Raw genomic sequence first — 24,462 nt, forward strand, 5'->3', positions numbered from 1 at the left:
TATCATAAAAATAAATCATTTTCTACTTGTTTATTATTATTTTTATATATGCAAATTATATTATGAAACGTAAAAGGTATTTATATACACAAGAGCGCATACATTTCATGTGATCAGCAAAAAGAGATTTCTGTGCTCACGTATATAAAAATTAAACTTTTTTTTTTCTTCTTTTTTCCTTCTTTTTTTTTTTTTTTTTTTTTTTTTTTTCTTTTGAAAAGTTATAAATGACAGTAAATACATCCAATACTCATATGGAACAAGAAAAAGTCTATGCTGTACCGTCAAGGTTATTAAATGATAAAACACTTCCTAAACCTTTTATTTCAAATTTTGAAGAATATAAACAAAAATGGCAGGAAAGTGTAAATGACCCAAACAAGTTCTTTGGCAGTGTAAGTGGACACAAACACGCGTATTTATCAAGCGTCTAAACTTCTTCATAAAGTTGGCTAGAGAATTATTGTCTTGGTCAAAACCATTCGAGACAGTTCAGACTGGTAGTTTAAAAGAAGGTGATGTTGCTTGGTTTTTGGAAGGTGAGCTTAACGTTTCATTCAATTGCGTGGATCGCCATGCGTTGACTACACCAGACAAGGTTTGTTGTTGTACAACATGAAAAACAAAACTAAATGGTTTGTGTTTTAGGTGGCCATTATACACGAAGGAGATGAACCTGGTAATGTTCGCAAGATTACCTATCGTGAGTTATTACAAGAAGTATGTCGTGTTGCCAATGTGCTCATCTCGCTGGATGTGCGTAAGGGTGATAATGTAGCCATCTATATGCCCATGGTGCCTGAGGCTGTCTATGCCATGTTAGCCTGTGCTCGTATTGGTGCTGTGCATTCTGTTGTCTTTGCTGGCTTTTCATCTGAATCCCTACGTGACCGTATCAATGACTGTGGTGCACGTGTGGTCCTTACAGCAGATGAAGGACGTCGGGGAGGCAAGAACATTGCTACCAAACGTATCGTAGATGAGGCACTCAAAAAGACACCTACGGTTGAGCATGTCTTGGTGTTACGTCGTACGGGATCTGAAGTTCCCTTTTCACCAGATCGTGATCTTTGGTGGCATGAGGAATTAGCCAAGGCTCGTCCATACTGCCCCCCTGTGAATGTGAACTCGGAAGATCCCTTGTTTTTATTGTACACATCAGGTTCTACTGGTACACCCAAAGGTGTGGTTCATACGACAGCTGGTTATCTTTTAGGTGCAACAGCGACTGTCAAATATGTCTTTGACTATCATCCAGAAGATATTTATGCTTGTATGGCTGATATCGGTTGGATCACAGGTCATACTTACCTGGTTTATGGTCCTCTTTCCTTGGGTGCCACCTCTCTCTTGTTTGAGTCTACCCCTACTTACCCTACACCTTCTCGCTTTTGGGAAACGGTAGAAAAACATCGCGTGACTCAATTCTATACAGCTCCCACGGCCATTCGTGCCCTTCGTCGATTGGGTGATGACTGGGTCGATAAATGCGATTTATCCACTCTTCGTGTGATTGGTTCTGTGGGTGAACCGATCAATCCTGAAGCATGGGAATGGTATTATGATAAAGTAGGTAAAAGACAATGTGCTGTGGTGGATACCTATTGGCAAACAGAGACAGGTTCTATTATTGTCACTCCTCTACCTGGTGCTACTGCTACCAAACCAGGATCGGCTACGTTTCCTTTCTTTGGTATTAACCCTGTTATCTTGGATCCTACTACAGGCGCAGAATTGCAAGGAAATGATGTTACTGGTGTCCTAGCTATCTCTCAACCTTGGCCATCAATGGCTCGTAGTGTTTACAATAATCACTATCGTTACCTTGATACCTACTTGAATCCTTACAAAGGTTATTATTTCACTGGTGATGGAGCAACACGCGATAAAGATGGTTATATTTGGATTCGTGGACGTGTGGATGGTAAGATTAATGATAGATGGTGAAAAGAAAAACTAATCTGTTTTATTAGATGTCATTAATGTTTCTGGGCATCGTCTTTCAACAGCAGAAATTGAATCTGCTCTAATTCTTCATCATTCCGTAGCCGAAGCAGCCGTTGTTGGCGGTAATGATGACTTAACAGGTCAATGTATTCATGCCTTTACTACCTTAAAGCCCAACATTGAAGATTCTGAGGGACTTGAAAAAGAATTGGCTTTACAAGTGCGTAAGGTGATTGGTCCCTTTGCTACACCCAAACGTATCTATGTGATTAGCGATCTGCCCAAGACTCGTTCTGGTAAGATCATGCGTCGTATCCTTCGAAAGATCGTGAATGGTGAACATGATTCATTGGGCGATATTTCCACTCTAGCAGATCCTTCCGTCGTAGATCATTTAATTCATTATGTTCATAAATAAGCAAAAGGATAAATAAATAACCGCGTATTGTTTGATTTGTCATCTTTTCTCCCTCCTTTTTTTTTTATCTGGTTTCACCTGTCAAAAAAATCATGAGCACTCAAGAACTACCTAAACTTGGTATGTCTACTTTTAATAATAAATACAAGCTAACTTCTTCCGTAGTGTTTGTCACAGGAAATAAGAATAAGCTTTGTGAAGTTCGAGCGATCTTAAAAGATGTTATTGATGTTGAATCTCATAATTTAGACTGTAAGCTTAGACACATACACATAAATGTACGCGACATTCAACTTAATCATGTATAAAGTACCTGAGCTTCAAGGTGAAACTCAAGAAATTGCCAAGCAAAAGTGCAAGCTTGCTGCTGAAACAGTAATACATGAAATAACGAGCAAAACTCGATGATAGTTATTTTTTTTCTATTTAGCTTAAAGGTCCTTGTATTACTGAAGATACAGCACTATGCTTTAACGCTATGAATGGCTTACCAGGTCCTTACATGTAAGAAGAAGTATATGCATATAAAATATAAATCAAACAAGTACATAGCAAATGGTTTCAAAACTCTCTTGGACACGATGGTATCAACAAAATGCTCGAAGGATTTGGCGATAAATCTGCTGTTGCTCTTTGTACTTTTGGCTATTGTGAGGGACCTGGCCATGAACCTATTATATTTGAAGGAAGAACAAATGTAAGTGATGATTATAATGCATAATTTGAAAAAATAATGATTTTTTTTAGGGCAAGATCGTTGCTTCTCGAGGTCCAGGCACCTTTGGTTGGGATGGTATTTTTCAGCCCGATGGATTTGAGCAGACGTAAGGGTAATTGTTTTACATCAACAAATTACTTATGATGTCTGCATAGTTTTGCTCAATTAGATAAAGATGTCAAGAATTCAATCTCACATCGTTCAAGAGCTTTAGATGAATTGAAGAAATACTTTCAACACAAAGAAGCAGAAAACTAAAAATCATCCCCAATACCCATGGTACCAATATTACTTGCAACAAGTTAATGTGTAGTCTTCTTGATTAAAGCTGTTGCTAAACAGATCATTGCTAGGCTAATGCTTCTCAAAGCATATGAAATTTCAAACAGGAAAAATAAGAGCACCTCTGTCTTTTAAGAGCTTACATGCTTTATACATTTCACTCGCTATGCTTTAGAAATTTTCTTTGAAAAAAATTTCTGTTCATACATCTATGTATTAATCTCTTTACAAATCAATTGAAAGGGAGTCTCGTTAGAGCAGTATTAGAATCCCCTTTCTTTAAGGAAAGAATCTATTGTCCTTTAAAAGGCAAGTTGTATTTTTTGTGACTTGACTTGGTTCTTACAGGAGATCTGAATCAAGGAAGAGAGGGGGAGAATGGTGATTCTTAGCGTGAAGGTATCGTGCTAGTTTAACAAAAAAGTAGAAAAAATGGTTTATCAAGGCCTGGGTTTATTTTGATGAAAGCCCAAAAATTCAATGCTGAAATTTTACAAGAGCGCTCATATACCACAATAAACGCTCCCAAATAACTGAATGCTCTGAGACATCTGATTAAATATATAAAGAATAGGTCAATACAAAACTGGTACCCTGTATTAACATATGTACCCTATTGTTGTATAAAATCAGCTATTTATTGTCTTTAAGGAGTACAAAAAAAGTCATTTATACTTTTGGATAAAATAATAGACATTAAGAAAGGGGTTACATTAATTTTCCTCTGTTACTGCAATTCTCCTAATCTAGTTCTTTTTCTCTAAATGGTCTTCTTCTCCTTTTTTGTTTTAGCTGATTTATGTTCAATCAACTAAAGCTTGTTTTGTACACTCCTTAGAACTTGTAATAGACTTTTTCTCCTTTTATTTTTTTCTTGTCAAAGCTTTGTTTCCTTTTGATAAGCCCAGAAAAAGACTTGTGCTTCTTTTTCTTTCCATTATCTATCTTTATTATTTACGTTTCTCTTTAATATTATTTCCTAATTATTTTTTAATGACACATTTAAGTGACTTTAGTTTCTTGCGTAAATAACAGAGAATAATGCTGTTGTTATTTATCTAAACTTGTTATATAGAAAGAATGGTATCATTTACCTACTTATATGTCTGGTACACATACAGAGTATGGACATTAGATCGTTTTCAATGTTTACATCCAAAACGATTTCGACAAGGAGAATTAAAAAGTATTGTCACTCTACTCATCCTATTTATGATACCGTTTCAGCTATTTTATGGTAACAACATCTATTCTTGTACATTAGCTACATACTCACCTTTTGTTTAAAGATATAACATCTGTAAAGATCAAGTATGAAGAAGGATTTGCTAGTATCTTTGGACATATTTTTACAAAGCCTGAAATCATGTGGACAAAGGCAGATCAAAATCTTGTTATTCCTACAGGTAAAATATGCACTGGTTTATATTTGAGACTGGTTTACTTACAGGCTTTATACTAGAATATAGCTTATGTATTGGCTTTTCATTACAAACGTAAGTACCGGCAATTGGAAATGATAAGAAGTACTTATTTTTTTTTTGTCTTAGCGGTACTTTGGTATTGCTTCAATGCTTTTGGAATTACCTAGCAAATTCGGTTGCAAGAGCAAGCTTTATGAGTAGTAAAGAATTCATGTTTTATATCTTTTGGTAAGTTTTTGTTGAACACTATATTTTGTCATCTAAACATTTTTCTTTTAGGACATTTACTAGCTTCATCATCTTTCCTCTTTTACAATACAATTTTTCTCGTGATGTCTACGAACCAACCTATAAAGAAATCATGCCTGAGATGGTCTATGGTATCGAACTCTTTATTGTCGCTTGCCTAGGTGTTGTCTCCCACTTTCGATTCAAGAAATTATTAGCCAATTCTCGTGATACAGACAATGGTAGATCTATTGTTCCAAAGATCCTTTACTTTCAAGAAATCAACTTGGTCTTGTCTACCGTACTTTTTGGGCATGGAACCTTATTAACCATTCTTAGCTGTGATGGGTTGACAGGAAGAAAATACTTGAATGCTCACAAATTCTCGGCAGATTTCTTTATTTGTAACAGTAAGTCTGGCTTATTTTGTTTTTTTTTAGATTTGAATATTAAAGACCATTTAGTCAATATGTGTGCAGTCATTACTTGGCTTTGTATGATTTTGATTTTTCACCCTAAACACAACGCAACTCAAAGCAATCCTTCGACTGACGATGATGCATATACGGCTGCTCCTTTAAACAACCATAGCGGTATCAGTAGTAACTATGGGCAGACTACGACACTTGTCATTGAAAACTCTCAAGATTCAAATGATACCATGTCTTATACAAAGGAAGGAGGGGTTCATCCTCTTAGCAAATCAGGTATGATTACACCTGGAGAAAATTACGATTCTGGTTTCCACTTTGGACCACTCCCTACTCCTCCTCATGCCCCTGAGATGACTAACCGCCAAAACACTTCTTTTTCATCCATTGCTCCATCCGTTACAACATTAGTGTCTCACAATAATAATTATGGTAGTCAAGGAAAGAGTAGGTCCAAGAGCTATACTCCTTCTGAGTATTATGAAAGTACTATATCAGTGCAAGATGACATGGCAGCAACCCCATTGTATCCTACCCCTCTTAAACAACAACAAATAGAGAAGAAGCAAAAGGGCTATGATACATCTGTAAATGATTATCCAGTTGATCATTATGCTTCTCCTCCACCACCTGTAAGAAGAGGGCAAATAAAAACAGAGAATGGTACAAGAAAACATAGTCAATCCATGATACCCAGTCATGATGAAGATATGAGTGAATTTGGTCTAGATACAAGAGCTTATGGTATAGGGAACAATGTAGAGAATAATGTAGACGAAGAAAGCTATTACCGAAAGACAAGTAGTTTTCAAGCTGCTTATTATCAGAATGATAATGTCTTGTCCTCCTTCAGAGAGTTTGGTCCTCCTCCTATCTCTCCTTTGTTGGCTATCGATCCGGCCTACAGCAAACAGTCTTCTTCTAATTTGCAGTCCTATGAGCCAACAACAGAAGAAAGAAGATTTGATTTCTTACCACCACCACCTTCCTCGCTTCCTCCTCCACCACCTTTATAGGTGCTTTAATTTGTTTTATGCTTGAAAATAAAAATTTGTTTCATTCAATCCATTCTAGTTCGTTCTCTGTCATTTTGAACGGAGAATTTTTACAAGGTTTTATTTCGCTATTTGAACTGATATATACGTCATCGTTTTGTGATGATTTTTTAATTACTCGGCTCCATCATTTGGTGTTTTTTTTATATTTTCTAAAAAAAACTTTTTTAATCCCATCGCGTTTTTTTTTGGAAGAGATGAGCGAAGTAGATCAAGCAACAATCAATCAACAAGTTGAAAAAGCCACAGAGGCCAACAGCAATGAATTAAACACTGCTAACGTTGAAGACTCTTCTGAAGTTGACAAGGTAATTGAAAAAGATGTCAATCAAACGATGCAAGAATCTAACACATTATACAGGAATTAGAAGCCATGAAGCAACGTGTCAAGGATATGGAAAATGAAGCCGCCAAACTTCGTGATATGCAAGCCGAGGTTGAGAAATCGATGCATCCTGAAGAAGGTGAGTCTTAGGAAAAGATTGATGTGAAATAGAAAAGAAAAAATAATACAAAATATCCTATAAAAAAGATAAAGAAGCAGTCGATAGTCGTTCAGTTTATGTTGGCAATGTAAAAAAAAAGAAAAGAGTGAAAAAAAGAGAGTGTGAAAAATAGAGAGAAGGAAAAATATTTCTTTGGGACACGCTTTTTCTAATCATTTGTTTGAAAATAGGTTGATTATGGTGCTTCACCTGAAGAATTACAAGCTCACTTTCAATCTTGTGGCACAATTAACAGAGTAACCATTTTATGTGACAAATTTACTGGCCATCCTAAAGGGTAAGGCCAAAAAAAAAAAAAAAAAAAAAAGACGGGAAATTGAACTTTATTTAGCTATGCATACGTGGAGTTTGCTGAACCCAGCTTTGTCAATGCAGCTGTTTCTTTAGACAATAGTTTATTCCGTGCTCGTTTATTGAAAGTAAGCCCAAAGCGTACAAATGTACCTGGCTTTTCTGCGCGTGGTCGAGGTAGAGGACGTGGAAGTTTCCGTGGAGGCTTTGCACCATATTATGGTCATTCTCCTATGTATGGCTACCGTGGACGAGGGTAAACTATTTTAATGTTTATTTATTTATTTTCCTACTAAACTTACTATGTATAGTCGTGGCAGAGGAGGATACTATGCACCTTACTAATATTTCTTAAACAATCACATACATTTTTTTAAAAGAAAAAATAAATAAATTATAAAAAAAAAAGACCTTTTTTCTTGATTACAATTGTTGCACTACTATTATATCTGGGTTTTAAAAATCAAGTTCATGGTTTTTGGTTGTGAGAAACTAAAACAAAGCTTTTCTTTCTACTATCTTTTGGTCTTTAATTTTTTTTTTAAAAAAAAGCGCTCTATTTTAGTTTCTCAGAATGCACCAAATTATGTTTGAACTCGCTTCAAAATAAGCACGAGCTGATTGTTTAAAATCCAGCCAAAAAGTAGTTTATTTGAGTGTGGAACGACTGTAATAGCAAACAAAACTTTGGAAGAAAATGAAGTATATATCATGTCACTTGGTCTTAGTCCAATCTTAAATATTAGAATAATAAATATGCTTCGCAAAAATCAACCGTTGATGAAGATGAATTGTCCAATATACAAAGTTGTGATTTTTCCTCTTCTTTAAAGAAGCTTGCCTAAATGTTTGGAAAACTGACATGAATATTACCAGTGAAAAAAACTGCTTGCAGGGAATGAAATTCATTTCGAGAATACAAGTATTGTAAAAGCCAAACGTAAAAGTATATACAGTCCTTGCCATTTATCATTATATAACTATTAATTTATTTAAGTACGCCAACTGATATTTTACTAGACTTACATTCCCACAATCTAAAAAACCTCTATTGATGCGATTGTTTGCAGTAATGAAATAAAGATTTCAAAACAAGATACATTTGATGCTTAGCCATTTGCTTTTAAAAGAACTTGTATCAGTAGTATCTCACGATTTAAGAAAGGGAAGGCTACATACGGACCTCACACTATCTGCTCAGCAAGTAGCATCAAAGCAGTCCAATTAGAAAACAGAATCAACAAAGTAAAGAAACATGCAAGCTGGAGCAAATGCCTTTAAGAGTTTTTACTTTATGCCATCTCAACAAGAATCCGATAGTACAAAGATAAACAAGTCAATTTTTTCTTTTTTATCCTGATAACCATACCACATCTGACGCCTGGCTGAAGTCAACTGGAGTTGGGTTAGGCACGTCAAGCAATATTGCAATTGACAAAAGATGTGGGTTACCCTAGCCCAAATGGTACAAGAGATTTCTAATCTAACTTTAACTCATCTACTCTTAAAAAGAAACTACAAGCTTTGTCTTGGAAAAGGGTTAAAAGAGATGCTTTATTTTCCTTTATACAATTTCAAACAGAAAAAAAAAAAAACGCGATACAAAGAGCAGCATTTATGTTCGGATTTTGATTGAATTTAATTGGTTACTATATTTTTGGAAGAGCCAAATTTTTCGGAGAGTGTGCAAATTAGGAGTGAAGGACTATATTTCCACTCCTTTTATTATTATTATTATTATTATTATTATTGTTTAATGGACAATAAACAACAAAATTCTCCTGAAAGAGAGAACAAACCAAAACGTAATAGTATGTCAGCCTATGTTCCTGTTCACAGACGTACGGTTGATAATAATAACGGAGAACGTTGGTTACCAGATGCAGTAGATGAAGCGGTGTCTAGAAGAAATAGTGTGAGTAAATATCGATCGAGTGACATTATGGTTGAAGCTAGTTTGTCATCTTCCAAGAGATCATCTATACAGTCCCGTCGTCCTAATAGTAACAGATTTAGTCGTAATAGTTTTATGACAGATGATGACTTGGATTATGTTTGTATATTTTTATTCTGATGCTTGTGATTTATGTTTTATTTACACGCCACTTGTAGGATAAAAAGGATTATTCAGAATATGATACTGAATGTCCTCAAGAAGATTGGGAAAGTATATTAAGACAATATGATCGATATGGTTCATTTGATGACGACAAAACAAATCCAAGAAAAAGTAAAAGAGCTAGTCGTCTATTAGAATCTTACCTTGATACCACAGGTAATATTGATAAATTAGAATCATTTGTTAATAATTAACTATTTCTTAGTCCATGTGCCTCCTCCAGAGGAACCAACAACTATATTGGATTGTCATGATTTCCCTCCTTCTTTTCAAACTCATCATTTACACGATATATTCAGAAACTATGAAGCTATGCGTGGTGGTTACAAGATCAAATGGTTGTCTGATACTCGTGCTTTGATTATCTTTGAGCATCCTGCTACAGGTAATAGTGTTGATATGAAATCATGCTGGTACTCATGTTATGTTGTATAAAAAGCTAAAAAAGCGTATATCGATAATGTAACAAATGCACTTGCAAAAATACGTCCTTATGATGGACCTACTGATTTCTTGAGAGGTATTCGATGATGATAATAATAATAATAGAGAAAAGTAGAACTTACTGTTTTATTATTAGACCGTAAACCAGTTGTTAATAGTAGATCAGTATCCATGGATTTAAAGAGACATTCATTCAACAACATGCCAGGTGGAAGATCCAATAGGAACTCTATGAGAGGTAATAATGAAAAGCTTTACATGAATATGCAGATAAACTAAATGAATATAATTTTATAGTTGAAGAATAGCTTTTCTCTATAAAAATTACTCTTATTTTTTTTTCATCTGAAACACGAAAAATAAAATAAACATGTTGATGTGATATTCGCACTCTATTTTAAATGACAAAAGCACTTTTTGGTTAGGTTCTCAACTGTTTATGTAGTACATCTATTTGATTTGTTCTGCTTGTCACTCCTTGACTTCATTTCACAAGGGGTAGACATTGTTTGCGTTGCAAAAAAGCAAACTTCTTTGTTTACCTATGCTCTAGACCCATCTTCTTTTCAAGTTAGCCTTTGTTATCTATGTTATAAGCTTAAATGTTTGTCTTGCATTGATCATCATTGCTAGTGCATCAGTTTAAAATCTTTCTTCAGATAATAATATCCTACACATGATTATTACATCATTTTTATAGCATCTATTCAAGCATAAAAGCAAATTTTGCTGTAAAGTAGAAATTTCAGAACCAGCACACTTGTTTTAAACATCGGTTATACTGAATTTTCACCAATTATTTGGATAATCTTTAAATCAAATTAGGACATTTTACATTACTCTTGAGACAACAACTTAGGACGCTTCTCATCTATTCACTGAGCAAATAAGCTGTGATAATATTAAAATAACAGCAATAAAGAATTGACAGTTAAAGACAATGTTCGGCTTTAACAAATTCGCAAGTCACAGATATAAATAACAACAACTGGAAAGTCTTTATCAGTAGTTTTCCCTGAAGTATATGGTAAACTTCATAAAAAAAATTATATATTCATCCCAATTTATACAAAATAATTCCAACCCATTAAAAGACGAATGTTTTCAACTGTGTAAGCTACCAGAAACAAAACAGTCTATATCCCATATCTGCACTAAAAAAAAGACTTTTGGAAAGAGGCTTTCAAGAGATACTTGTCAAATACTAAAGATCCTCATTGTATCCTATGAACAGACTTCCCCCTTTTTGGACAAGATGTCATCAATTATATACAGAAAAGAGGAATTAAAACTATCTACTTGCAATATTTTATGCTAGACATCTTTTTATAGTTACTGTTTATTACGACTAAACAACACTTTCGTTTGTAATAAGTCCCTAATGAGAGCAATCGCAAAAAATCACTGTTTAATACATTTACATTTACTTTACAAAGAAAATGAAATCCAAACAGACGTATGATGATTTAGTTTTCATCGTTTTTGCCAGGGTCATATCATGAGATGAATAGAAGCTAAAAACCCCTTATGAGATTAAGGGACACTGTTTAATACGATTGTGACATTTTTATATTCTCTGACGAGTTTTAATACATTTGATTTGCATCCACAAAAAAAAGGCTGGATCAGCAATATCAAAAAAAAAAAGTGCTAAAACTCCGAAGAATAAAACAAAACCTTTATCCAGGGTCTATGATGCAATTATTTGCTCAAAATCAATAAAGAAAGCTAAGCTATACGTTGATATGTGTTAATTTATTTACTCGTGTATTCGTTTTCTAAAAAATTGGTTATTAAATACAGTAGTGACATTACAGAGTACGGTGATTTAACAAGCCTCCTATTGTAGCATATATGTTTAATGATCATAATCTCTACCCATCTATTTCCAATTTTACCTTCAAGTAAGCAACAACATCAGAACGGTCCTTGGCCTTCTTGAAACCAGCAAAGGCCATCTTGGTACCGGGAATGTACTTCTTGGGGTTTTCAAGATACTGAAAAAGATGATTGTTATTAAATTATCCAAATAGAAATATAATCCATATACTTACGTCAAAGAGGGTTTGTTCGTCCCAAGTGACACCCTTGTTCTTGTTGGCAGCGGTGTAATCATAACCAGCAACTTGACCAGACTTACGGCCAAAGATACCGTGAAGGTTAGGGCCAACCTTGTTAGCACCACCTTCTTCAACAGTGTGACATTGAGCACAACGAGTCTTGAAAAGCTTAGCACCAGCAGTAGCGTTTCCTTCAGCCATTTTTAATATAAGTAGAGTTAGGGGTTGAAAAAAAGAAAAGAAAATGAATCATAAAAAAATTTCGAACTTAAATATCTACAAGCCCCCCCTCTCTCCCTCTTCTTTTTTCAGGCACCGCAGGTACACCGGCGATTTCCGGGCTTCTCTCGCTTTGATTTAACAAATGAAAATCTGTTTGTTTGAAACAACAAAGACAGACTGCGCAAGTATAGGTTGTAATTTTTGCGAGGAAAATTGATATTCATTTTAGGCATTTGTAAATTATGTATTATAATTGATATGGTTCCATTCTCGATTTCGTCATATGTTTCACAGTTACTTGGTTAATTTTTTAATGAACTGGGGTAATGTTTTGTCTAAAGATAGCCATTGGTTTTGTCCAAAATCGAACTTTCTCTTTTCTAAATTCGTATTCCATTTTGTATTGGTTTTAATCTTACTAACATGTACTGATACTAAGATATTCACCAGACTACTAGCTACCCGAGTCAATAAACGATTGCCTTAGATCATTGATTCACACCAGACAGGCTTCATGCCTGAACGCTTTATTGCTGATAATATTCTTAGTGTGCGATTACTTATGGACCTGGCACAAGGTACAAACTATATGGTATAGGACTTTTACTAAATCAAGAAAAAGCGTATGATCGGATTCGTCCCGACTACCTTAAGGTAAGTCTAAAACGTTTTGGATACCTAGAGGACTTCATATCTTATCTCTCATCCCTCTTCATGTATCAACTTTAATGATTTTCCGATAGCGCCTGTAAACAAAGTTGTGGGCTTCAGCAAGGTGATCCACTGTCTCCTCCACTATTCAACATAGCCACCGAGCCTTCCCTTCGCTCAGTGCGGTTCTCGACACCCTTGCCTAGTTTTCAGGTCCACGTGATTGACATCCGAAATTTGCGCTACTTGTTCTTAAATCCTTAGCATATGCAGATGGTGCCTTCTTCTTGATGACCCAATATTCTAAGCTCCGAGATTTGATACAACTCACTGCTCAGTATGAACGTGCATCTAATGCAAAACTTAATCGCAGTGAGGCATTGGCAGTATCTCTTTCAGGTGAATTGCAGCTCTCTTGGGAATAAATGTTACAATCATGCTAAATCCCTCAATGATACGACAAATCGAATGCAAAAGCAGCCACCTGCTTAGGGCTTCCTCTTGCCAGTACGCAGGCTCAATTGAACTTATTTCTTGATCATTTGATCAATAACCTACAATAGCAAACGCAAGTGCTCAACCAGAGAAGTATCTCAATTTTATGTAAAAGTTTAATAGCAGACTCTTTGCTTCTCAGTCGGATATAGCATGTCATTCGCATTTTGTCTCCATCATCGAATTTCTTTCCTAGAGTTCGTTCGATAATCATCTTCTTGCCGCTTAGGTCATTTCCTTTAGTAAGTTTTCAAGCATGTCGTCGATCCCGAACAGAAGGTGGCATAGGTGTGCTAGATCCTGCTATTCAACATGGCGCCCTTCATTTATGTTGGCTTAAACCTCTACTTGCCTCGAACACCTCGAATGGTCCTTGTTTCTCTTTTTTTTTACAAGTCTATTGAGTTATATAATCTGCATCTTCTGCCAAGTTCCTTCAGTGATCCCTCCCTCTGGTATTTTAGTCTTGAGAGAAATTATCGAGAAGAGCGATCTAAAGGACGCATACATAGTAGTTCCTTCTCGAAATTACCTCACATTCCAAAATCAAAACAATATATATCAGCATTGCTCCCTTACTTTTGGTTTAAACGTCGCACCTCGAATGTTCTCAAAATTAATGGGATAGGCCATCGAACGGTTATGAGAAAAAGGCATCCATCTTGTATACCATTTAGACAACATATATTTACTATCATGCAAAAAAGAAGATTTCTTAACAACATCAAAACTGGTAATTACACATCTAAGATTATTGGGATTCATCATCAATGAAGAAAAGAGTATACTCACTCCATTCCAAACATAGGAATCTTTGGGCTTTGAATTCAACAAAAAGAAGAGGGAGATAAAATTACCGAACCGGAAGATCAAGAAGTTACTTTAGTGAATCAAACAGGTAGTGTTACTAGTCCAGAGATCATGTTGATGGATAGCGAGTTTATTGGAAAAGGTCACATCAATAATTCCAGCAGTCGGGAAAGTACTCCTTCAAAATAGTATTTTTTTTAATAAAATGTTCTAATCTTATAAGTTATTACTAATTTTTTACTTCTTTAAAAGTCTGTATTTTTTTTACGCCTTTTGTTTTTTAATTAACCTACATATCAAAATGTTTATTTTGATAAGACATGGATATATCCCAATTAACAAATTATAAAACAGCTGCTTTTATATCGGCTGAAGTTTAGAGCATATGTTTTTGCACAATACTAGCCTCTACATTGAATCAATCAGGTAATTCATCATGTATAATTATTAAAGCTCTTGTAATCTTTAAATAATTCAAACAATATAAAGACTTTGATTGTGCAACCAGGTATGCTATATGATGTTATACAAGGTCCAGTTCTATCACTTTAGTTATTAACCTCTTTTTAATGAAAAGTTGCCAAGTTTAAACAATCTATATCCTATTTATTTCACGATCAGAATACGAGATCTAGTTAAAATAAAAATTGTAAATGTATGGTTTCTTTTAAATCTGCTAATTACAGAAAATACAGCTGATTTTTATTCTTGCTTTGTGGTGTTTTTCTAATATAATTGATGCTGAACTAACGATCTAGAATGTTTGCGTAGCTGCATATAACATGACAGCATATTCAGATCATCATCTTCTAGCGCATTCACAAGATATCCTACAGTAGACTTTGATATTCCTATTGCCGTCATGGCTTGTAAGTCGGTATTGGACTATTATATGCTGTACTGCGTTTCTGGCGCTACATTGGAACATACAGGGAAAGATTGCATTTAGCAGACAAAGCTTTGAATTTTTACATGCAAACTATAAAGATTAAACAATAATAACAAATTGATTGTTTATTAAATCATCTAAACAATTATAAATATGCTGGCTAATTGTGTGGCAAAATGAACACAGTTATGGGTCGAGCTTAATTAAACTAATTCTGCTAACTTGGCGTGCAGAGAAATAACTATAATAACAGACATCTCAAAGAACAGTAGCACGTGGAAGTTGTCTGCAGGCTCAATATTTTGTAAAGAAAGTTTACATGAAAAAAAAGCTCTAAATTTACCATTGGCATAGGTTATCTTTTTAATCCCAGAAGTTCCCTAAAGGATATTGCACTACCTTGGAGTGTTTCCTTTTCAGCAAGTCATTTTGATTGGGCTTTAGAAATAGGAGGCAAAACTCATAATTGAAATTTTCATGCTTCTTTTTGTTTAAATGAGCGATCACAGCAATAGTAATAATATATCCACAACAAATAGTGCAAATACTGGAGATGCATTGCGAATGTTTATGACCCATGTAAAGCAAATGTTACTATCTTTACCACCTCTTTCCACATTTATATTGATTGCGCCATTCGTGTTGTACTTGCTTGATAATCTATTGTTATTCATGTATTCCCAAACTATCAGTCAATGGCTTTACCTCGACATTGAAAAAGTGACTAGCAACTTTGAATGTAACTGCAAATGAATATATAAAACAATGACTTTTTGCTCACTTTATGTTCTTAGTACAACGTCTTGTTCTGTATCCCTTTAGCTCGACATCCATTACCAAATTGATCATAACAACTATCTGGCTATTTCCAGAACTGCACAAAATAGAAACTAAGCACGGTTCTTTGAAAACTGCATGGTCAATTTTAACTTTATACACTATTCTTCCTGCAGTAGGATATATTATGATCATTAAGATCATTTCTTTTTCATTCCCTATTTATGACCAAGCTGTAAAGGAAGTTGTCTATAGTGGTATGCCTGGTTGGGTAGTCGCCCTGATTTTCTGGTCGAATTTAGAGGATGATCGTGACGGATCTGGTCAAGACAGAATGTAAGTGTGATGTGTCATGGTATGTATTTGTCTAATAAGATATAACCAGGCTAGCAGGATCTATTCGCTTGCCTAATAAAATCATGCCAATGTTGGCATTATTATTCTTTGTCCTCCTTGTCCCTGATTCTTCGCTTATATTAAACTTGTTGGCTGCGGTGATAGCATGTCTTTGTAAGTGAACGATGGTAAGAATTGGTAAATTGCAACGATTAATTTTTTTTTTGATAATAGATGTTTATGAAAAGATACCCAAAGCTTTTCTTCCATCTGATGAAACATATACGAGATTCGAACAGAAATCATGGCTGTCCTTACTTACCCAAGCACCTAATTACGTTCCAGTCAATCAGAATGGTGCTTACTTGCCTATTACAAACCCATCAAGCACTTCAGCATTATTCGTGAATACCTCTAATCGCCCCAATAACGGTGCAACCTCTTTAAATTCTAATTTTCCTGGACAAGGATATCGTCTTGGCTCTTCATAAACTCGGGGAGTTTTTAATTAAACGTTATTCCAATTAAATTGTGCATAGCATTTTATATTGATTTTATGTTTTATAAAGTAAAAGAATAAACGATATTACTGAACTTAGGTATAGAGAACTACACTAACAAGAAGGTATTCGTTGCCAGCAACAATGACTAGTCATAATTCTTGTCAAAAAATGATTTACATCTAGCTTTGGTTGCAAAGCAGAAGGGCTAATTGATTCAGAGACACACCATTTTCCATAAAATGATTTTAAATAAAAATTCGACATGATATAATTCATAAAATCGTTTTAATTCATTGCATTAAAATGTAACATAGAATGTTTTTAACTGATTGTTATTGACAATGAGAAATGAATCATGATGGTTTAATGTAAGGAAATGAAAAGAAGAAGATGTAAATTTTATATTTAAATACCTTTAAGAAAAAAAGGGGGTATAAAAGACAAAAATGCAAAGCGACGTCAATTGCTTGGAACTTTAGAACACCACGATATTACTCTTTTTAGGAAAAATGCTCTCTGTTATTGGCAACAGGCCTTTACACAATAACCTCTCAATCGGACCAGTTTTTTCTTTTATTCATTCTTTTTATATTTCCGGTTCTCTCTCTATTTAATTTCACTTTTTTTCTTCCCCTTTTTTCTATAACTCAATGAACAATACACCACATCTTGCTTTGAAATTACCTGAAATTGTTAGTCAGATCGTTTCCTATTTGGTCAACCCAAGTTATCAGGATCAAGATAAAAGCACATTATACAAAGACATTTATCCATGCTTATTTGTCAATTCCCTCTGGCACGATTGCGCTTTCAGATATATGTGGAGATCAATCCTTTTTGAAGATAGTAAAACAGAATACGATTCATTCCTTAGATTTATATCAATTGCAGCAAATGCCTCGACAATCAAGACGTGTCATTTACAAGATGAATACTCTCAATGGAAGGAGATGTTCTCTAATAGATATCATGATGCAGATACCATTCTTGCCTTGAATACCGGTGAGAAAGATACCCTTTCTGCAGAGCAAAATAGAAAATACAACCCATCCATTTATCGCCACTATGCTCAATATCGAAATTCGATCAGGTCAATCACTCTACGAAAAATAAAGGAAAAAACAATCAATGAACCACTTCAACAAATAGCACCTTATATACCACGACTTGAAAGGTTGGATATTTACATTTGCGATTATCTCTCTGACAGCACCATTCTCACCTTTATAAACTGCAATATTTTTTCGACTCTGACCTATTTATCTTTGGCAGGTTGCAATCGCATAACGGATGAAGCTATTTTAAGTGTAGCGAAACGTTGCCCGAAATTACTGCATCTTGACTTGAGAGCGTGTGGACAGATATCAGATCGATCAATTGGAGCAATCGCTAGGCGATGCCCTAATTTACATCATTTAAACGTGGGAAGAGTGAGGGACCGAGAGAGGATAACGATTAAATCCATTGGACTAATAGCCAAGTACACAAAAGTGGCTGTTCTAGGACTAGCAGGATGTGACATGACAGATGAGTGCTTGTTGTTACTAGCAAAATACCGAGGAAAGGCACTGGAGAGGGTCTCTGTCAATAACTGCTATCGCCTGACAAATAAAACCGTGCAAGCTTACGTTAAACATTGTCCAAACTTGTCTGTGTTTGAAATGAAAGAATGCCACTGGATTGATGATTGGGCTTCAGTGGCAGAATTAGTACAAAGACGGGTTTTATTAACTCTGTGTGATCAGCAAAGTAAAGCATGCACCGAATGGGCTCGTAGACATGGGAAGGTCATGGAAGTTAGAGCTCCAGTTAAATGATGTGTGCTTAATAAAAATATCCTTTTTCTATCATTAAAAAGTGAATCAATACTAAGCTTGTTATTCACTTCTATTCAAATTTATTTATTTGCATTATGTTTATATATGAACTACAAAAAGAAAATAGTTCAGTTTATTACTTGGTTTTTGATAAACCAAATTTAAGACTTCTTTTTTTATATATAAGCATATGAAGCTAAAATGCTATCACAGTTTTAAAACCCAGGAATGAATATGGTACAAACATCTCAATGTTGCCTTTTTTTATTTTATTTTTTTCATATCTACCTTTTTTTTTATATATATTCTCATCGACTGTTTCTTTTTATTTATTCTTCTTAATCCCCCTCCCTCCCCTTTTTTTTTTTTTTTTTTTTTAATAAACATACAAGAAAAAGCTTACTTTTCCTTGTAGCTTGCATTCTCACATAATATACGTTTGAACTTTTACTTGAAAAGTTCAAGTGAAGAAAGTAATTAGAAAGTAGAACAGAAAAAAAAGCAAGGAAAAGGAAGCATAATGCCACCGAGTGATTCTATGTCCCCCAAGCAAACAAATAGTCAACAACCCTCAACAAAGGGAAGAATACTTCTTTATACTTCTATGTGAACATACTAAAAAAAATCGACGACATAAAGTTTAGTTCAATGATGACGACAGAGTACGACTGGTTCACTTTATTAAATGAAAAAAATAATAAATTAGTAAATATCAACAATGCTCCTATTCAAGGATTATCAAACGGACAGGGACTAGAACACTCCTGGATTTGGAACACTGATAATGATTGTAAAAGAGTATACAGTATGTATGCATGCATATACAAACTCATATCTAAACTCTAGATGATTTATCCCAAAGGATTAATACTGAGAAATCTCCTACTTTTCCACACTTGAATGGTAATGTTGATTTGATGCCCAATCAGTTGGTAAACAACAATAAGAAAAATCATAATTTATTTAATATTAAAGCCATTGACGATAATAATAATAATAGAATTTACGTCGTGATTCTTTTATATTTTCGCTTCAAAAAGAAAGAAATAGCAGAAAGGAAGACGATATTATGAACATGATTTCAAATTCGGAATTTATACCGACATTAACTGAAGGACAAGCAAGTATAAAACGTTCAACTCTTGAGCTATCTCCTTCATTTGCACACACAAGAACACAATCAATAACATCGATTCATCGTAATGCCAATCATAGAAGTACAGATGATGTACTCTCTAAAACATATTTCAACGGCAGTGAGGATTTACAATACGGCGGCATCGCTCGGCACACTCATAATGAATCCTCAGTTTCCAGATCGTCTACTCCTTACAGTCTTTCTTCAAATTCGAATGCAATTGATTTAGCTGGTCGCGATGCTTTTCAGGGAAATATGCAAGAACGTATTGATGATGACGGCTTTATGCCTATTGCCTATCTGAACATACAAAATCACTGGCCACCCACTACCCCTGCTGCATATGATCCCTTCAATTACACAACAAGCAATGACCATGAAAAGAAACAACACATGCTGCAGCAGCAGAACGTAATTCTTCAAAGACAGCATGAGCAGCTCATGCGAACTCAGCAGATGCTATACCGTCAACAAAACAATCCAACCAATCTATCAAGCCGTCATCAACCGCGTCATCTTCGTCATGTTAGTCAAATTCAGCCCTCTAATCCAACTGCTGGTCTTGTAACAAGGTCACCCCTTCTTGAACAGTTTAGAAATTCCAAACAGAAAAACTATGAATTGATCCAACTGGAAGGGCACATTGTCGAATTCAGTGGAGATCAGCATGGATCAAGGTTCATTCAGCAAAAGCTTGAGACGGCCAGCAGGGAGGAAAAGGAAATGGTCTTTGAAGAAATTTTACCGAATGCTTTGCAGCTGATGACAGATGTGTTTGGAAATTATGTGTTACAAAAGTTCTTTGAGCATGGCAATCAGCTACAAAAGGCGGTACTTGCAAGACAGATGGAAGGACATGTCATGTCTCTTTCACTACAAATGTATGGTTGTCGAGTAATACAAAAAGCATTGGAATACGTATTGACCGAACAACAAGCCTGTCTGATTAGAGAACTGGATGGTTATGTGTTGAAGTGTGTAAAGGATCAAAATGGGAACCATGTAATACAAAAGGCCATTGAGCGTGTCCCTGCTCAGCATATCCGGTTTATTATAGATGCTTTCAAAGGACAAGTATACCATCTTTCTACTCATCCATATGGCTGCAGAGTGATCCAGCGCGTGCTTGAGTACTGCACTGGTGAGCAAAAGGTAAAATAGAAATTTCTGCGCTTTTCTTTCATGCCTGTATTCTTAATGCTGTATTGTAGAATCCGTTATTGAAGGAATTGGATGACTTTATAGAATCACTCATCAAAGACCAATATGGAAATTATGTCATTCAGCATATTTTAGAGCGTGGCGAACCAAGAGATAAAGCTAATATTATCAAAAAGATATCAGGGCGAGTACTTTCATTCAGTAAACACAAATTTGCTAGTAATGTTGTTGAAAAATGTGTTGATAATGGAAGTAAAGAGCAAAGACAAGACTTTATTGATGAAGTGGTCAAGTGTCCAACTGATGGGTAATAATAACATATTGATATGGTTTAACATACTTATCACTGCTGATAGTGAATGCCCACTCGTCTTGATGATGAAGGATCAATACGCAAACTACGTCGTTCAAAGAATGCTAGAAGTAGCTACTGAAGATCAACGTAATAAATTGATTGAAACAACAAGACCCCATCTGGCTTTATTGAAAAAGTATCCTTACGGAAAGCATCTTATTCAAAGTAAATAGCACATCATGAATAGTTCTATGAAATGTATACTGATCTTTTCTTTTCTATTACTAGAACTAGAAAGATTGGCCTCTATTCAAGAAAAAGATATGGCTGATAATAACTATCAGCAGACAGTGCCATCAACTTTAGTTGAGCTTGTCAAAGAAAAAAAAACCTAAATATTCTAATAGGGGATTCGTGAATGTAAATAGTGAAAATGGTCCATGCCCCTTGTAAATTTTATGGACCTTCTTTATTTAATAAGCAAATAAATGAGATGATGGTTATATAAATGTATGTACAGAAATCACAGAAGATACATGCTGCTTCTCCTTTGAGCTTCCTTCTCTTTACGATAAAATGTCTTTGTAAACAAATATATATATAAAATGAAGGTGTATTGAGTCACTGTTTGAAAAGCTACGTAAGCTTATTGAATTTACCAAGAGTATCCCAATATGATATCTCATATAAATGCACTTGTTACTTAAATGAACACAGCAGTAGCAAAAATAAGTCCGAATTATTTTGACAAGCTTTATTTACTAATCCCGAACATGTTACTCTCCCCTCATTCAAAAGATTAAAAGGGGAACTTTTTATAGAACATGACAAAAAATGAAGATCAAGATCTGTGGACACTCTGGAAAACAACATTAGAACAAAAAACTGCAACACTTGGACAGCTTGATGCCTGGGCAGACTCAGTTGTTCAAGAGTTTTGGAGACCCATCACCGGTGGTCTGCTGGTGTTAATGCCAGCACTTTATTTGTTTTCGAGATTTGTAGTAGGTAAACGATTCAGAACAGCAGCTCACATACCCCAAGAAGTACTTGAAAAAGGTCTCAAAATACGTGGCAAAGTTGTGGCTGTAGGGGATAGTGATAACTTTAGACTGTATCATACGCCGGGATTTGGTTGGGGATGGATCCGAAAGGTGCCTCAGACCAAAAGGGAACTTGCCAATCAAACCATTGCTATCCGTATTGCGGGTGTGGATGCACCAGAGAGTGCTCACTTTGGAATGCCTGCTCAGCCATTTTCGGCAGAGGCAAAGGAGTTTCTAACAAACATGGTGTTGAATAAAAATGTTCAAGTGCAGTTACTAAGTAGAGATCAATATAGTAGAGTGGTAAAATGTTTAGAACGAAGATCAAGTAGAAGTTAGTGATTAATATGCACTGTTTAGGTTGCTATGGCCTATGTAAGAAGTTCCCCTTTCTTTCTAAAGAAAAATGTTTCTCTTGAAATGGTGAAAGCCGGGCTTGCAAGTATTTATGTAGCAAAAGGAGCACAATATGCGGGTATCCTGGATCAATTAAAAAAGCACGAGGACAAAGCAAAGTAAGTTTTGTAAATTAACCAAGAAAAATTAAAACAAACGAAAAATAGACAACGTAAAAAGGGGATTTGGTCACTAAAAAATTATGTATCGCCTGGTGAACATAAATCAATCCATCTTGCAAAGAGATAGACCCAGCTTTGAGTATTTTCTTCAGCCAGGATCAAGATGCTCACGATTCGAAACTGAAATTAAACCTATGTGTGTAATAGAAATTAAAATAAAATTATCATTTACTGCTCAAATAAATTTCAAAGTGTTTTGGTGAAGATTAAATTTGTCGAAAAAAAGCAAAGATAGGTTAACTGAGGGGAGTAAGAACTTTGAATATGTTATAGGTATTGGGTTTTTAACTGGGAACTTGCGGATTTATTTACTTTATTTTATTTTTTGCTTGATAGAACACAACATTCGCAAGACATTAGTCGTGATGAACCTCTTGACCTCCATCGGTGTTAATCCTACTGAGTTTGATAGGCTAATATCCACTAGATTCTATGCACAAATAGTTCGTGCTCGACTTGAATATGAATTAGCAACCAACTGATTCTGTGTTTCCAAATTAAAAATACTGCAACATGCCCAGAATAAATGCTTACGACGAATATATGGTGCATCTAAAAGGGCCTCAATCAAAGTTATGCGTCACTTATCGCATTGCCAACAATGAAAGAACAAATAAACATGCTCAAAATTCAACTTCTATTTCGATCTTTTACGCTACCTGAAGACGCCCTCCTATCAAAACCTATGCCGCGCATACAACACGGCAGACACCGACAATGATATAAACTGTCCAAGTTTTCGCTTTGAAAAAGCATATCTCATCTAGTGGAAAAGCTCAGTATCAAGATTTTCAAGGTCATCAAGTAACAATCTCTACAACGAGGTCTGGGTTATCAAAAACAACATAGAAACTCAAAACCGCCTTCTTCTTGTCGATCAACAGTCTCACTTGATCCGATCCTTTGGTTGCCAATGCATAAAATGGCGCCTTGGGTGGCTGCCTGGTGACAAACACAGGTCCTGTTCCCTCAATCCGGATCAGACGCTGACAAAAACGCACACGACCCAATGCATCAACATACACAACCGACTACAAATCCTTAGTACTATTGAAGGTCCTTTGTCATTTCTTTTAAATCTCCTACCAACAAGAATTCTTCGTTCAGGTCAGGTAGCTACCGCTTGGATCCTTCATTGGCTAATCATATGTTCAATCTTGTTTGAACTGGACCATCTTAACCACCATATGGATACGCATACCAGATCTCCGCATGGTCAACCCCTTCTAAATCGGCTTATAAAGCATTAGGATTGCTATCATGTCCCAAATGCTTTTTTATCCTTGATCCTGAAGGGTTTCCTTAGCCTCAGTTTACTTTATTGAACTGATCTAGGCGAACACATATAATAAACACTCTGCGCTCAAATGGACTTCTTTATTTAAACAAACTTGAAGCTTTGAATATGAATAACAACAAAATCCTTTTATATTCTCAAGACAGACATTGTTGCAAGCCTCAGTTATCCATAAACTCATTGTTTCCCTCTTTCAAAAACTTTTCTCTTTTGATTTTGCTTTTAGTTACAAACCGAATCTGCTCTCCTTTACATCAACTCAAGTGGAAATATAAATATTCATCAAAATAAGTTTTGTTGATCATTACACCTCCTATCAAATTACATTATATATATACACTTTCTTTATTGCATTATGTTTATAGTTTATCTATTAACCGTATTTTTTTATTTATTTATTCTTGCTCTAACAAATAATAATAATAATAATAATAAAGGATAAAGCTTTAGTAAAGACTTTCTTTTTTTTTTTGAAATATAAATTCTTAGGTCATATTACTAACTTGATATCTCACAAAACATCT

At 35.1% G+C, this 24,462-nt stretch overlaps 10 protein-coding genes across 10 annotated transcripts; 9 read left to right on the forward strand and 1 right to left on the reverse strand.

Moving 5' to 3' along the window:
- Positions 1-786: 786 nt before the first annotated feature.
- Positions 787-2,365, forward strand: RO3G_09828 (acetyl-coenzyme A synthetase; the record flags this gene model as incomplete). The annotated part of the gene is made up of 2 exons (XM_067664413.1): positions 787-1,924; positions 1,974-2,365. 2 exons carry the CDS (start codon positions 787-789, stop codon positions 2,363-2,365), a joined length of 1,530 nt encoding a protein of 509 aa, XP_067520514.1.
- Positions 2,366-2,665: 300 nt separating this feature from the next.
- RO3G_09829 (Ham1 family protein) lies at positions 2,666-3,341 on the forward strand (the record flags this gene model as incomplete). The annotated part of the gene is made up of 5 exons (XM_067664414.1): positions 2,666-2,740; positions 2,796-2,869; positions 2,918-3,062; positions 3,113-3,189; positions 3,239-3,341. 5 exons carry the CDS (start codon positions 2,666-2,668, stop codon positions 3,339-3,341), a joined length of 474 nt encoding a protein of 157 aa, XP_067520515.1.
- Positions 3,342-4,467: 1,126 nt separating this feature from the next.
- On the forward strand, positions 4,468-6,210 carry RO3G_09830 (uncharacterized protein; the record flags this gene model as incomplete). Its single annotated transcript, XM_067664415.1, has 7 exons — positions 4,468-4,474; positions 4,655-4,771; positions 4,828-4,861; positions 4,916-5,017; positions 5,069-5,427; positions 5,482-6,080; positions 6,199-6,210. The coding sequence occupies 7 exons, from the start codon at positions 4,468-4,470 to the stop codon at positions 6,208-6,210; spliced, it is 1,230 nt and encodes a 409-aa protein (XP_067520516.1).
- Positions 6,211-6,700: 490 nt separating this feature from the next.
- On the forward strand, positions 6,701-7,645 carry RO3G_09831 (uncharacterized protein; the record flags this gene model as incomplete). The annotated part of the gene is made up of 6 exons (XM_067664416.1): positions 6,701-6,811; positions 6,865-6,967; positions 7,036-7,076; positions 7,180-7,286; positions 7,341-7,556; positions 7,612-7,645. The coding sequence occupies 6 exons, from the start codon at positions 6,701-6,703 to the stop codon at positions 7,643-7,645; spliced, it is 612 nt and encodes a 203-aa protein (XP_067520517.1).
- A 1,468-nt stretch (positions 7,646-9,113) lies between these two features.
- Positions 9,114-10,171, forward strand: RO3G_09832 (uncharacterized protein; the record flags this gene model as incomplete). Its single annotated transcript, XM_067664417.1, has 6 exons — positions 9,114-9,215; positions 9,413-9,575; positions 9,625-9,804; positions 9,859-9,939; positions 10,000-10,101; positions 10,161-10,171. 6 exons carry the CDS (start codon positions 9,114-9,116, stop codon positions 10,169-10,171), a joined length of 639 nt encoding a protein of 212 aa, XP_067520518.1.
- Positions 10,172-11,691: 1,520 nt separating this feature from the next.
- RO3G_09833 (cytochrome c) lies at positions 11,692-12,124 on the reverse strand (the record flags this gene model as incomplete). Its single annotated transcript, XM_067664418.1, has 3 exons — positions 11,692-11,703; positions 11,762-11,860; positions 11,918-12,124. 3 exons carry the CDS (start codon positions 12,122-12,124, stop codon positions 11,692-11,694), a joined length of 318 nt encoding a protein of 105 aa, XP_067520519.1.
- A 3,830-nt stretch (positions 12,125-15,954) lies between these two features.
- Positions 15,955-16,594, forward strand: RO3G_09834 (uncharacterized protein; the record flags this gene model as incomplete). The annotated part of the gene is made up of 3 exons (XM_067664419.1): positions 15,955-16,103; positions 16,153-16,277; positions 16,338-16,594. 3 exons carry the CDS (start codon positions 15,955-15,957, stop codon positions 16,592-16,594), a joined length of 531 nt encoding a protein of 176 aa, XP_067520520.1.
- A 662-nt stretch (positions 16,595-17,256) lies between these two features.
- RO3G_09835 (uncharacterized protein) lies at positions 17,257-17,602 on the forward strand (the record flags this gene model as incomplete). Its single annotated transcript, XM_067664420.1, has 2 exons — positions 17,257-17,452; positions 17,481-17,602. 2 exons carry the CDS (start codon positions 17,257-17,259, stop codon positions 17,600-17,602), a joined length of 318 nt encoding a protein of 105 aa, XP_067520521.1.
- Positions 17,603-19,074: 1,472 nt separating this feature from the next.
- Positions 19,075-21,412, forward strand: RO3G_09836 (uncharacterized protein; the record flags this gene model as incomplete). The annotated part of the gene is made up of 6 exons (XM_067664421.1): positions 19,075-19,213; positions 19,270-19,355; positions 19,424-20,713; positions 20,773-21,029; positions 21,079-21,242; positions 21,306-21,412. 6 exons carry the CDS (start codon positions 19,075-19,077, stop codon positions 21,410-21,412), a joined length of 2,043 nt encoding a protein of 680 aa, XP_067520522.1.
- A 429-nt stretch (positions 21,413-21,841) lies between these two features.
- RO3G_09837 (uncharacterized protein) lies at positions 21,842-22,582 on the forward strand (the record flags this gene model as incomplete). The annotated part of the gene is made up of 2 exons (XM_067664422.1): positions 21,842-22,366; positions 22,424-22,582. The coding sequence occupies 2 exons, from the start codon at positions 21,842-21,844 to the stop codon at positions 22,580-22,582; spliced, it is 684 nt and encodes a 227-aa protein (XP_067520523.1).
- Between the last annotated feature and the right edge of the window lie 1,880 nt (positions 22,583-24,462).

Source organism: Rhizopus delemar, genomic scaffold (genome assembly GCF_000149305.1).
Source record: "Rhizopus delemar RA 99-880 supercont3.7 genomic scaffold, whole genome shotgun sequence".
Taxonomy (NCBI): Eukaryota; Fungi; Mucoromycota; class Mucoromycetes; order Mucorales; family Rhizopodaceae; genus Rhizopus; species Rhizopus delemar.